We start from the raw sequence: 12,989 nt of genomic DNA, 5'->3' as shown, positions 1-12,989 counted from the left end.
TTTTCCTCGCTTTCACTCTGTGAATCAGAGTCTTCCTCCTTCTTTTCACTTTCTTCGCTCGCCTTTCTTGTGTTCATGTAATCAGGAGAGGAGCGGTCTTCGTGTTCACCAGTCTCATCCTCCTTCAGCTCACTGTAAATCTCCTGTTTCACATCATTCGGGGTCTCGTATATAGCACCTTGGTTCTCGTACATGGCTTCAGTCGAGCTTCTTTCCTTTTCGTCTGAGTTCTCATACATGTTACCTCCCTCTATCTTTTCATACACGTTTTCATGGTCGTTCTCCATTTTTCTGCCAAAATATTATCGTGTACCCTTCACAGGAGGCAAACAGGTTCTCTGGAGACTTCCGAAGATTCAGAGCTGTGCTTTCTGTGTCTGAGTGGGCGGGTTATGGAAGGACCTTTGGTCAGCAGGTTGGCCTCCAGCTTCAGAGCAGACAGCCTCACTTTCACGTGTGTGAGAACACCTTGCTATCTTGAAGCAAAGCTCTTTTATAGTCATTAATACCAGCTTTGCAAATTTATTAGAGCGATATTGTTAGCAATGGTGCTGTATGTTACTACAGAAACTTTATACGGGGACGGAGAGAATAAACAATCAGATAAGCTGAGACATTACATAAATTAGACACCATCAGTGTATGTGAATATAATTCTATTGCTCATATATGCACTGCAAATCACCATCATTTCATGTCTGATTTAATTTTTCCATTAATTTTTCACTATCAACTGGTTAAGAAACTAGGTATAAACCTGAGGCAAATGTAAATGACCATTTAATGTAAATTATGCATTATTTATATCAAAGCCCTAGTGAATATGAGTTAGGCATAACTTTCACTTATATTCTAACACCTGAGGTAAAATATAATGCCAAAGGTTACATGGTCAATGCCCAAGACAGAAATTATACTAATATGTAGCAAGTTATTCTTGAGTAAATTTACACTTTATATTTTTTACAAAAATTAATTCAAACAAGGTTAAACCAAAACATTTTATCACAATTCAACTATGAAAAAGCAAAGGTACATATTACTACTGATTGTTTTTGCTGTGTACATTTCAAATGTTCCTTCCATGTAACCACTGTCAATATAATTCTGTGTTTTTACAAACAAGATCAAAATGGAAAGATTTCCAGGATCTAATCTGATTGTATGTGCTGAACCAGTAGGTTTGACAGCAGCTACCAAGCAAAGCTGCCAGGTGTGAAGTTCATGCAGAAGGACACAGGATAACGTAAGATAGCCATAGTGGGGTGTGGGGGGAAGGTCTTTCCCCTAGCAGGAGATTAGAGTAAGAGGACTCTTGGCTCCACAAGGAGGTCTGGTGCAAGAACAAAGAGGAGATTAGACTGCAGAATGCTTGCACTAAACTGCTGCAGCACTTGTGTTTCGGGATGCTTGAGGTTCTACGTACTGGAAGTGCATTGTCAACATGTGGTGTGTTTGTGAAAGCTATTTTAAAAGACAAAATTATTAGACAAAAGCTATTAAAAACATTGTGTAATACTGAATCTTAGCCCTGTTTAGATGGTATGCACAATATGGACAAAGAGCAGCACATGGTTCCCTGACACATTCCACACACACATTACCTGAAACCACTTGTCCCAACCCGGCGACACAGGGCATAAGGCTGGAGGGGGAGGGGACACAGCCAGGACGGGACACCAGTCCGTCACAAGGCACCCCAAGCAGGACTTGAACCCCAGACCCACCAGAGAGCAGGCACAGGGCAAACCCGCTGGGCACATTCCATCTGGTAAGCTTTTTATTTAAATTTACTTTCACTTAAAAGTTAAATGTTCATTGAAATATTACATTTTGGCTGAAAGTTAAGATGAGAATTTTCTGATATCTAGCAAACTAAAAACATGAAAATATTTACTATCCTACAAATATATGTCTATAATACTGAATTATGAAGTTTTGCTACTCCAGTACACACTGTGTTTGTCATATGTGAAAATGTAAGTGAATTTTGAAACAACTTTTCTTCTGATTAATTTTGGCGGGACTGTCAGATCAATACTGAAATAATTTCTTAAATGTACAATTTACAAATGATCAGCAAGTGGTAGAAGCTGTAATGTACCCCAAGAAACCTTAATTTCATTGACTCAGTACGTATTCACCAGGTTAATTTAGCAAATTATAAAACATGGATAAAGAATAGATGACTGGCTACTTTCAGTGTACTTTTATCATGTACACAATAAAAAGGTTTATAATGCAGACATCCCTTGATTTATGTTAGGATCTAGAAAACTCTGTTATATGATATATGAAAATACTTTTTTATGAAAAAACATATGAAAATGTTTTTTAAACATTTTTCAATCTTTGAACTACATTAATATTTAATTTTAAATGACTGAGAATATAAATATGTAGTCTCTAAAAACTCTAATGTTGACTGAGTCACTCCATAAACTTGTGCATCTTGTCATTCATCCTGGATGCTCACAGAGACCAAAAAGGAGCTGTAAATAGGGTGAACAGCTGTAAACAGGCCACGTTTCTGGAATGAAATCTGGAAATCTGGAAAATGAGATTTGTTTTTTTTTTTTTATGTAGAACACTAGATGGCAGTATAACAATGAACAACTAACCTGTAAAAGAAAGAAATGCTGGTGTACATTTCCTCTGCTTCGCCACTGGCTCTTCAACACAATTGATATTGGAAGTCTGTTCATAATTTGATATATTCTAAAGCCACTTTTAATAATAAGTCACAAAATGTAACTGCTTAATAATAGACAAGTACCTCTATATGTCTTTTTATAATTATGCTGTTTGTACTTTGATCAATATTAAACTGAAAACCCATTTAAAACTATTGAAAATAAAAAAAAAAAATATGTTGTGGCAACAATGTTGACTTGTGACTGATTCATCACATAAGCATGTGCAATAAGCTTCAGATTTTTTTATTCAGACCCACTTAACTCACTTTAACAACACTGACACCCTGTACAGGATGCCAGTCCACAAGGTAACCACAGGCACAAAACAATCACTATAGAAAACTTAGTGCCATCTGTTCGCCTGAAATGCGTGTCTTGGGATAGTGGGAGGAAACCAGAGCACCCAGAGAAAACACACAAACTGACACAGATTCGAACCTAGGGCCGAACAGTCTAGATACTGTAAGGTAGCAACACTACCACTGCACCACTTAAAAATTCTGGAGGTGAGTTGAATTAATAGCGTCCGGACGAGAGTCCAACACGGACACGTGTTGCTGTAACGTCCGAACACGGACGAAAAGTATAATGACCCCACGTGCAGACTGTATTTGTAAGTGTACAGTGTGCAGGTGAAACGATGAACGCAGGACAAGGAGACACAGTGTATTCTTCCATCCATCCATCCATCTTCCTCCGCTTTTATCCGGGGCCGGGTCGCGGGGGCAGCAGTCCGAGCAGAGTACTCCAGACCTCCCTCTCCCCGCACACCTCCTCCAGTTCCTCTGGGGGAACCCCAAGGCGTTCCCAGGCCAGCCGGGAGACATAGTCTCTCCAACGTGTCCTGGGTCTGCCCCGAGGCCTCCTCCCAGTGGGACAAGCCCGGAGCACCTCCCCAGGGAGGCGTCCAGGAGGCATCCGGAACAGATGCCCGAGCCACCTCAACTGGCTCCTCTCGATGCGGAGGAGCAGCGGCTCTACTCCGAGCTCCTCCCGGGTGACTGAGCTTAGTACCCTGGAGCCAGTGTATTCTTACAAAGGTGAAAAGTGAAACCCGAATCTGAGCAGGACTCGAACACGGAGGTGTGACGAAATACCGGACTGGACGAGGGACCTGGACTGGAACACAAAAGGGAGGAGTGGAGAGGACAGACACTCGGGACTAGAACATAAACACCTTTGGAACAAAACTTGGGAAACAGGGAACCAATGGTCCCCAAGAAAGCACAATTAAACCTAGATTAAGTATCCACAGTCTATCCTCTATTGTTTGTTCCTTTTCTACCCTACTAACCACCAGATTGTGGACAGGTGCATGGGTCTGGGCTGGTGTCACCGAGTGGCGCCTCCTCTGGCCAGTAGAGGTATTATCTCTGTGGGTCGTGACATAAGGTCCCACACTTCTGTTCTTCAATGTGTGTTTTACTGCCAACCAACAACTGGGTGTGGAAATACAAATCACGTTGACAAGCGAAGAAAAGTCAGTTTTAAAAAAACAAGTAAATGGGAGAATGTTTGTAACTTTATAAATTCATAACTTTATTAGCCAACAGTACATGGCTTTAGACTTTGTTCCCTTTAAAGTAGTTGATTGTAAGAAGTCTAAACTGTTTGTAAAAGTGACATTATAAAGATCCTAGGAGGGGACATGTTGTAGCTGTTACAATATAGACTGCAGACTGACCGCTGATTTATGCTTTAAATTCCTCAGTGACTAGTGGTGTGAATCTCACTGCAAATTAAATCCTTATCAATAGCGTCATTTTGAAAACTTCATGTAGGCTTGTATTTTTGTAGGTATAGTCTTTGTCCAGATCGTTGGCTCTTGAGTCAACTGCCATTTGATAGAACCAGCAGGAGTACGTTGCTGGGGACATCTTAGCACAGCCTGTCTCTGATGAAGAGAAGGCCAGAATTTGCCAGACCTTGAACCCAATTGCTTAAAATCTCCATGACACTGGTTTAACTGTATTTTGTTCTGGTTTTTGTGTATTTTGAGAAGAAAAGGGGAACTCTGGATAACTTACTGTCTTATTGTCTTCAGTCACAATAAAATTGATGAAGATCAGGCCTAACAGTTCATTATGGGTCAACTCAGCCCTTTTAATAGTAGTCAGTTTGTGAAAAAAAAAAACACAGCACAAATATCATAAATATCACAATGCAAATGTACAATTTTTCCAAACAAGTGACATATTTAAACACATTCATTAACAAAGTAGCACATAATGTGTAACTGGAGCAGGCCAGTTATTTATGAATAAGTGCCTCTTTGCAAATTGTATAAGGGTGTGTTTGAACATGAAGACTTTGACAGCACTAAATACAGGAACTGAACTATGTTACTCGTTGAAGTGTCAAACTGATACATTTTAGTCAGATAGCCTACCCTATATAATTTCACCTCCTGTTGTCCATCAAAGTCTGACTTTAATAACACACACATTTTCTGAACCGCTTGTCCCATATGGGGTCGCGGGGAGCCAGAGCCTACCCGGCAACACAGGGCGTAAGGCCGGAAGGGGAGGGGACACACCCAGGACGGGACGCCAGTCCGTCACAAGGCACCCCAAGCGGGACTCAAACCCCAGACCCACCGGAGAGCAGGACCCAGTCCAACCCGCTGCGCCACCGCACCCCCTTTCATAACACTCATACAGTTTATTGCAAACAATGCCTAATACAGTTGCTGATGCGGGAGCGTGGAGCAGGTAAATCGCTCCCGCAACAGTAGCTGGATTTGTACCGGTTCAAGTTGCCAACAAAACAAGTAATGAACACCTTTCTAGCACCACATGATGATGTGTTCGTAAATTGAGCAGATTGAAACCAAGACTTCGGGCTCAGCGGCCCGGTACGCGAAGTCCCGCCTTTAACCACACCTCCCCAGCGTTCTGGCTTTCCATTGGCTATACATGTTGCCTGTCCAATGACGTCAGCAAAATCTATTTTGAGGAAGTTGAGAAACGGGGTAAGGTGGAACAAGTTTACGCTGGAAACGTCTCACAATTTTATTCATTATAATTTACTGAGGGATATAATTCTAAGTGTTCTTTTATGCACATGCTGAAGATATACTCTGTATTATATTATTGAGTTACTTTGCAGGTAACTACGTGTTTAGTTGTTCGCGTTTCGGCGTAATCTAGACTAATCTGGCTGGCTGGACCGGTCTGCGAAGTAGTCCGAAAAAATGTAAATACACCTGTGAATAAGCTTCAGAAATATATTGCACCGATTGTTTTCCGTGCTGCGATGTGCGTCATTGCTCAACATACGCTGCGTTCTGTTGCACAGTTCGCGAGCGTACAGTTAGCTGCAGTTGTCACTGTGGCACGGTTACTGATAGTGCGCGCGCAGACATGTCGTCTTCGCGCTCCGTGACGCCTCGCGCGTCGAGGCGCGCGCTGCCTTTGCTACAGACTCGTCTCGCGCAAAGTGCTTTAGGAGGAAGAGTTTAGTGTCGCTGCTCTACTTTTGGCGCGTCGCCGCGGAACATCACGTCATATCAAAGAGCTCCCGAAATGAAATTAGTGGGCGCAAAACGAGCGTTTCCTTGCTGAAAGGCACCATTGAGGCTTCCACAATGGAGCTATGGACACACTGGAGCGAGCGAGCGTGTGTGTGTCGTCCTCTGAAGGGGAGCCAGTGTGAATGAGTGTGGGAGGACAACAAGAGCAGGATGGTGAACAGTGTGGAGCACCTTCCACAAACACATCATCATGTACTAGGACAGGTGGTTGTTGCAGGTTTGCCCACTTTCCAGGTGACAGGCGAGCTTCCGTGTGTTTCCTTTGAGTTGCACGTGTTGGGAGAACGAGGAAATGTTCACGCGCTTCTTTGCAGACTCTTCTTTTTTCAGTAACTAGGAGTTGGCACAAGTGGACGCAGGTGTCCGGTGGCTGGAGGAGTTTCTCGGGTTGCATGTTGCCTGTAGCTCTGGCCCCGTGCGGTTGCCGGGCCGTATCGAAAAGGAGCGGTAACGCGGAGAGTCCAGCGGAACATGTCCGCGAGACTTCAGCGAAAAACAGCCAGAAACCACAAACTTCTCTTTCTTCTCTGAGGAAGATGGTTTGAAGCGATGGCTTTCATTACACCACGTTTTAGGACATATGACTAACCCCCCCCCCCCCCCCCCCCCCCCCCCCGTACTGAATAAACCTATCTGGAAATTTTGTTTTACTGAAACAAAAACGAGTTGCACACATTTTGTAGGAGTACTTATGGGATGTTAACACTTTTGTGTGGGTTTAACTCTTTAAAATGTTACTCACTGAACGTTCTTGATGCACTTTGTCGTTTCAGCGTGGGAGTCGCCACTGATGCAGGCACCAGTCGAAGGCTTGCGCAATGACATCCGCTCATCTGTTCTGTGTTCTGGCTGCCATCTTGAGCTTTTCCACTTTTGCTCACGCAGCCAACAACACGCTGGCTCGGAATGAATCGGCACCGCTCTCCACTGTGCTTCTGGTCTCCTTTGATGGTTTTCGGGCAGATTACCTCCAAAAGTACCGCTTCCCCAACCTGCAGATGCTCTACTCTGAGGGTGTGCTGGTAGACCACCTCACAAATGTCTTCATCACCAAGACCTTCCCAAACCATTACAGCCTTGTCACTGGGCTGTATGCCGAAAGTCACGGTATAGTGGCCAACGTCATGTATGACCCGGTAACAAAGAAAAGGTTTTCTAGTGAGAACGACACTGATCCGTTTTGGTGGAATGAAGCAACTCCCATCTGGGTGTCGGTGCAGGATTCCGGATTCAAGGCAGCTGCTGCCATGTGGCCGGGAACAGATGTTGCAATCCACAACCAGACATCCACATACTTTATGAAGTATGATTCCCAAGTGACATTTCAAGATCGGGTAAATACCTTGACTAAATGGCTAGCTGATGACAAAGCCGTCAGGTTTGCCTCTCTCTACTGGCACGAACCAGACCAAGCTGGTCACATGTACGGCCCTGACAATGAAACAGAGATGGCCAAGGCCCTGAAGGAGGTGGATGACAATATTGGCTTGCTGATAGAGACTCTGAAGCAGAGTGGGTTGTGGGGGAAAATCAATGTCATTGTGACAAGTGACCATGGAATGGTGCAGTGCTCTCAGGATCGACTTATAAGGTTAGACAGCTGTCTTGATGCCAGCAACTACACATTAGTGCTTATTACTCCTGTTGCTGCCATTATTCCCCTCACAGGTGAGTACTCGTCATTTAAAAACGCCAAAGTTTCTTCTGCTTCACTACTACATGCAGTATTGACCTGTCCTTTCAGCAAAACTGTATAAAACATTTTTTTTTCCTTTCACCCAGTCCTTAAACTGATTGTAATACAAGCTGTGTTGCTTTCACATTTAACAGAAAGCGCACATAGTTACTTGCCTGTATTTGCCTTGATTACAAAGTGTAGTTCCTATTGGTAAAGACTTGCTTCTTTAGTTCATGAACAATTTTTTTAATGGTCAAATAATGTTCTTCTGTTGTGCTATTTATAGGTGTTTCTGGTGTGTATAATGCGCTAAAGAAATGTCACCCACGTATGAAAGCCTACTTGAAAGCAGACATCCTTGTTAGGCTGCATTACAAAGACAATGAGAGGATTCAGCCAATCATCCTGGTTGCTGATGAAGGTTGGACAATTGTCCAGCGTGGGAATCTTTCACTATGTAAGTGCATTTTAATTTATTTTTATATCACATGTTGTTTTAGTGGTTTTAAGTTTAGAGTTTTGTGGTTTCTGGGCTACAAAAGGGGTTTTTTTTGTAGACCAACTGGTTTGCTGAGAACTTAATTCTCCCCTTTGTGTTTTCTTTTCTTATTTGCAGTGGGTGATCATGGCTATGACAATTCTCTTCCCAGTATGCATCCTTTCTTAGCTGCCTATGGCCCTGCTTTTCGCAAAGGTTACAGGTTGTCACAGATGAATAGTGTAGATTTATATCCCTTGATGTGCCACATCTTGGCGATCCAAGAGAAGCCAAACAACGGCAGTTTCTCCAACAGTCGCTGCCTTCTCATCACTGAGAGCTGCATTGAACTCCCAGGGGTCATCGGCATCGTCATTGGCGCTCTAATGGTCCTCACCACACTGACCTGCCTCTTCATCTTGTTAAAGAACCGAGTGCCTTCATCATCTCGCCCCTTTGCCCGCCTGGAACTACAGGAGGATGATGATGACGACCCTTTGATTGACTGAGTTGTTGTTGACTTGCTGTTACGTGTCAGGTCTTCTGGTTTAAATCTCTGCTGAGACTGCTGAATATTAAAAAATAATCCACATTCACAGAAGATGATAGCAAAGAAGTGATAAAGCAACAGGGTTTTGATTTATTCAACAAACATTAGACAGAAGTAGTTCAAGATTGTAGCACTCAGTTATGACCTTATAGTGATCTTTTGGTGTAATGTTCTGGTAGCCTCCATAGATCAGCCAGGACTTGTGTATTGCTGCTGAACTTTTGAAGATTTTTTTTTTTTTTAAATGTGTGTCTGACCTGATTCACAGTTCTGCTGAGTGAAATAGTGGAAATATTTAATTTAGAAATGTAGTGAGAATGTGAAAATGCCTTCATATGTATAGGGAAAGTCTTCAGCTTTGGTGCAGCATGCTATTTAACCAATCAATGTAGAGATGTTATTGTAGGAATATGAGTTTATGTTCATAGCTCATACTTGTGCTTCCTGGGCTACTATACAGAATGTGGATGGGGAAATGGGGGAAAAGTACTCTGCTAAAATTTTCACAGGGGAATGCAAACTGATAGTTTTGTCACAATGACTCTTTTTGACAAATGTATAGTGCAAGAGCAAAGGGTAGGGACACATTTTTAGTAGAGAAATAAAATGAAATTACATATTTAATTGACTGAGTGCCTTAAAGTTATAAAGCTAAGGATGTACCTTCATTTACTTGAATATGTTGTTTGTTAGGGTTACTGTTCCACCGAGAAGTGTTGTTTCCAGGAAAGCAGATTTGCCACTTTAATAGTGTACTAAATATTCTCACGTTCTGCAATTTATTGTAAACGCATATTCTTTTTTAAAATGGATATTTTTTTTTTCTGTCACCATGTTCAGGCAGCAGTTGTTTTTACATGAACATAATGTTTTTGCTTTTGTGTCGAGTTTTTGAGTGTATGTAGCTTTAGCTTGATCCACAGTGGTCTGAAGAGAGCACTGAGCAGTTTCGTGGTGTTGGTTCATTAAAGTGTATCTGTCATGCTCTAAGGGAACTCTTCCAGTTCCTTCTGATATTCATTCTTTGAGCTAAAAGTGAATGTTACACTAAAATAGGAAGTAGACAATTATGCAGGGAATTGTGTGTGTATGTATGAAGTTCGAGCCCCGCTTGGGGTGCCCTGCGATGGACTGGCGTCCTGTCCTGGGTGTGTCCCCTCCCCCTTTGGCTTTACGCCCTGAGTTGCCGGGTAGGCTCCGGTTCCCCGTGACCCCATATGAGACAAGCGGTTCAGAAAGTGTGTGTGTGTGTGTGTGTGTGTACGAAATATACGTTAGGAAAAAATGTTGAAACCTGATTCTTATGCTCAGTTTCTTGTGTTTTTAAGAGTTAACTGCTAGGGCCAACAGCTGTGGAAACAATAAGAACGTTGCAAAACAATTGGTTATTAAGCACAAACAGCACTTTTTGGGTGTAAGTAGGAAGCTGTTGTTTGACTGGGGGAAGACTTTGGGTTGTGATGTTTGTGTGAAAAGGCAATATTACCACTCCAAATAAATACATGTACGCTAGAAGGGTACGAGAACCGCAGGTACAAGAGTATTTAAGGACTCGGACTTGCGGCTGCAGTTTGCCATGGTAGAGCTTGGAGTACATTAACCCAGGTAACTGTTCATTTATTCAGTTATGTACAGCTGATCGATCGTTACTTGTTAGATAAAAATGTCTACAAAGTTTCAACAAGTATGACATTTGTTTGGCTCTGTAACACTGATGTATTATTTCCCAACATAGTCTCACTGTGTGTTGTCTTTCCATTGTTGTATTGTATTGATTCATTTTTGTTGTGGAAGAAGCTGGTACTTTTTTCTGTGATGGAATTTTGTGTTACAACTTATTTAAGCACTTACATGCAGAGTGAGGAAAAGATAGCAATTAAATTTAGGTCATTCCCAAAAAAATTTTAAGGCAAAGACTTACCTTGCTTTACCCCTAACTGAACTGTTACCTATGTGTTTTACTTGCCCTTGCACAAAGGAAAAATTAACTATAGTTATATATAAGGAATGAATTTTAAGAAATATTTAAATTATGACTTCAGTAGTACACAGTATTATGAAATCAAGCAAAGGTTTATTTTTATATTAATGTAATGTATATTGGGTTTTTTAAATTGCAGGTAACTGGTCAGTAAAACTTTTCTTATTGCTTGTTGCTGAATGACCAATTTATACACATTGAGGACTTGAAGTAATCCTAAAATATACCATCTGTAAACATTTGAATTACTTAACGTATATTTTCAGGAAATTGATTTTTTTAAAGATCCATTTCGTCTGAGGTGTATTTCTTAATATTGACAAATGAATTATGTACAGTACTACAGATTTTCTGCCTATCTGAAATATGTGTAATACTAGTATGTATTACACATCATTATATGTCTAAAAATGGATCAATAAAGGGATTTGATTTTGTACTGGATTAAAACAGATGATTGTCTCATCCAGGGCTGTAAATATTAACTAGATACAGTATTTGGAACCATAGACATCAGCCATTTTTTATTCAAAACAGCAAAAATCTTTTGTTTATTCATTTTCCATACAGTGGAAAGAAATCTAGAAGTTACACTTGTATCTCATCTTATGAACAGAATGGGGACCAAAAGCCTGTAACTGAAAGTGGAATTGTTCATACATTCACACACTACACCTATAAAAACATGAAAACACAGCTTAATACTTTGGTTTATTTAAGGATTAGGTTCTGTCAAAACACCATGTGAAGCTATAATGAACTACAATTTGCTATAAGATTTTATTACTCTGCTTTCATCAACATTGTCCAATGCAAAGCCTCAGGATGACAGGGAACTCCAAAGCTGGGGTCACCAGTTCTTTGTGACACTTTATTAATTTCTGTAAAAGTCTCAGATATAGCTATAATAGAAATAACTCTCCCCTTGAAGAGCAATGAAATTGCTCTTGAAGAGGTTCCCAAAGCTGGGCCTGTCCTTCCCCTCCCTCTCCCAAAACTTCACTGCCTCCCCTCCCCTTTAAGTCTGCTATCTAACAGCAGACAGTGCAAACACAGGCTATTTTCACAGAAACAGCAAATTTTTGGAAATCAGAATGGTCAAGAAATTGAAATTAACACTAAATAAATGAACTGGGAAATGTCTGTGTCTTTGAAAACTCCTAGCTCGCATGTTCATAACATTTAAGTGTACAGCTGCAAGAAGAAAATAATCACGATGACAAAAAATAAAGGCAAATAAGATGAATGCATCATTTTTAATTTTCTGTTTTAGAAATGGCTCAAAACAGTTAAAATTTGTACACACGCGCACAACGCCCAACAATGTCATTTTAAATTCCAACTCTAAATTAGGCCTGAGAATTAAAATAAATATTTAGCTGATGCTTTTGCTCAAGGCAACACAGAGGATTGTTATACATTTTCATTACTGTATATATGTGATACATGGTAGTTAACTTCCAAGTCTGGCTGCTCTGTGGCCCTGTTGTGGTTGTAAGCTATCGTCACATGCAGCACAGCAGCATCACCTGGCAGCCAGTCTTAACTGTGCAATCACTATGTACATACAAAGCGTTCTGATGGTGATGCTCTGCTGAGCTAATTGCCATTAATAGGCAACTCCTTTTAATTGTAACTAATGTTAAGTGCATAATTTTATTTTTTAAATGTTTTCAGTACTGTTGAACTTGTTCCGCTTCTCTGACAGATAACGTGACATTTTCTGTTATTTCCTCCTTTAGTGTCTCATATCACTGGAACAACAAATGCTGTTGATATTTATTAAATAATCTGCTTTGCTGAATCAATTCAAATAATTTACATTGATAAATATTACTTTTTCTCTAAATTGGGAATAGTGCTTTCCTCTTTTTGAAATAATGTACAGGAGATGTGTGAAGTACATGAAATACTATTTAAGTGTATACAAAGATTACTAATAAGCCTGGAAAACAAATACTTTTTACACAAAGAACATTCTGTATATCTTCTCCTTTCCTGGTTAATACAAAACCAATATATTTTATGACTCGCATTTTGGGGTCAGCTTACAAAAAATGGAAAAACAAAAAAA

At 40.8% G+C, this 12,989-nt stretch overlaps 1 protein-coding gene across 3 annotated transcripts; it reads left to right on the top strand.

The window, feature by feature from the left end:
- The first annotated feature begins 5,639 nt into the window (after nucleotides 1-5,639).
- Nucleotides 5,640-10,065, top strand: enpp4 (ectonucleotide pyrophosphatase/phosphodiesterase 4). 3 transcript variants are annotated; one of them, XM_018743589.2, is made up of 4 exons: nucleotides 5,640-5,667; nucleotides 7,002-7,896; nucleotides 8,193-8,363; nucleotides 8,523-10,065. In XM_018743589.2, the coding sequence occupies exons 2-4, from the start codon at nucleotides 7,047-7,049 to the stop codon at nucleotides 8,891-8,893; spliced, it is 1,392 nt and encodes a 463-aa protein (XP_018599105.1). In that variant the 5' UTR covers nucleotides 5,640-5,667; nucleotides 7,002-7,046; the 3' UTR covers nucleotides 8,894-10,065. The 3 variants fall into 3 exon arrangements, with proteins under 3 accessions (XP_018599105.1, XP_029103727.1, XP_018599106.1); XM_029247894.1 differs by lacking the exon at nucleotides 5,640-5,667 and adding an exon at nucleotides 5,674-5,804; XM_018743590.2 differs by lacking the exon at nucleotides 5,640-5,667 and adding an exon at nucleotides 5,819-6,462.
- Nucleotides 10,066-12,989: the final 2,924 nt, after the last annotated feature.

This window comes from Scleropages formosus, chromosome 1 (genome assembly GCF_900964775.1).
Source record: "Scleropages formosus chromosome 1, fSclFor1.1, whole genome shotgun sequence".
NCBI lineage: Eukaryota > Metazoa > Chordata > Actinopteri > Osteoglossiformes > Osteoglossidae > Scleropages > Scleropages formosus.
Note: the sequence above shows the minus strand (reverse complement) of the source record. Positions and strands in the feature narration are given on the sequence as shown.

Excerpts from the sequence above, each read along its gene's own strand:
- enpp4 (XM_018743589.2), top strand. The coding sequence starts at position 7,047 with ATGACATCCGCTCATCTGTTCTGTGTTCTGGCTGCCATCTTGAGCTTT. Across the intron at positions 7,897-8,192 it reads TGCCATTATTCCCCTCACAG|GTGTTTCTGGTGTGTATAAT; the intron begins GTGAGTACTCGT and ends TGCTATTTATAG. Across the intron at positions 8,364-8,522 it reads GCGTGGGAATCTTTCACTAT|TGGGTGATCATGGCTATGAC; the intron begins GTAAGTGCATTT and ends TCTTATTTGCAG.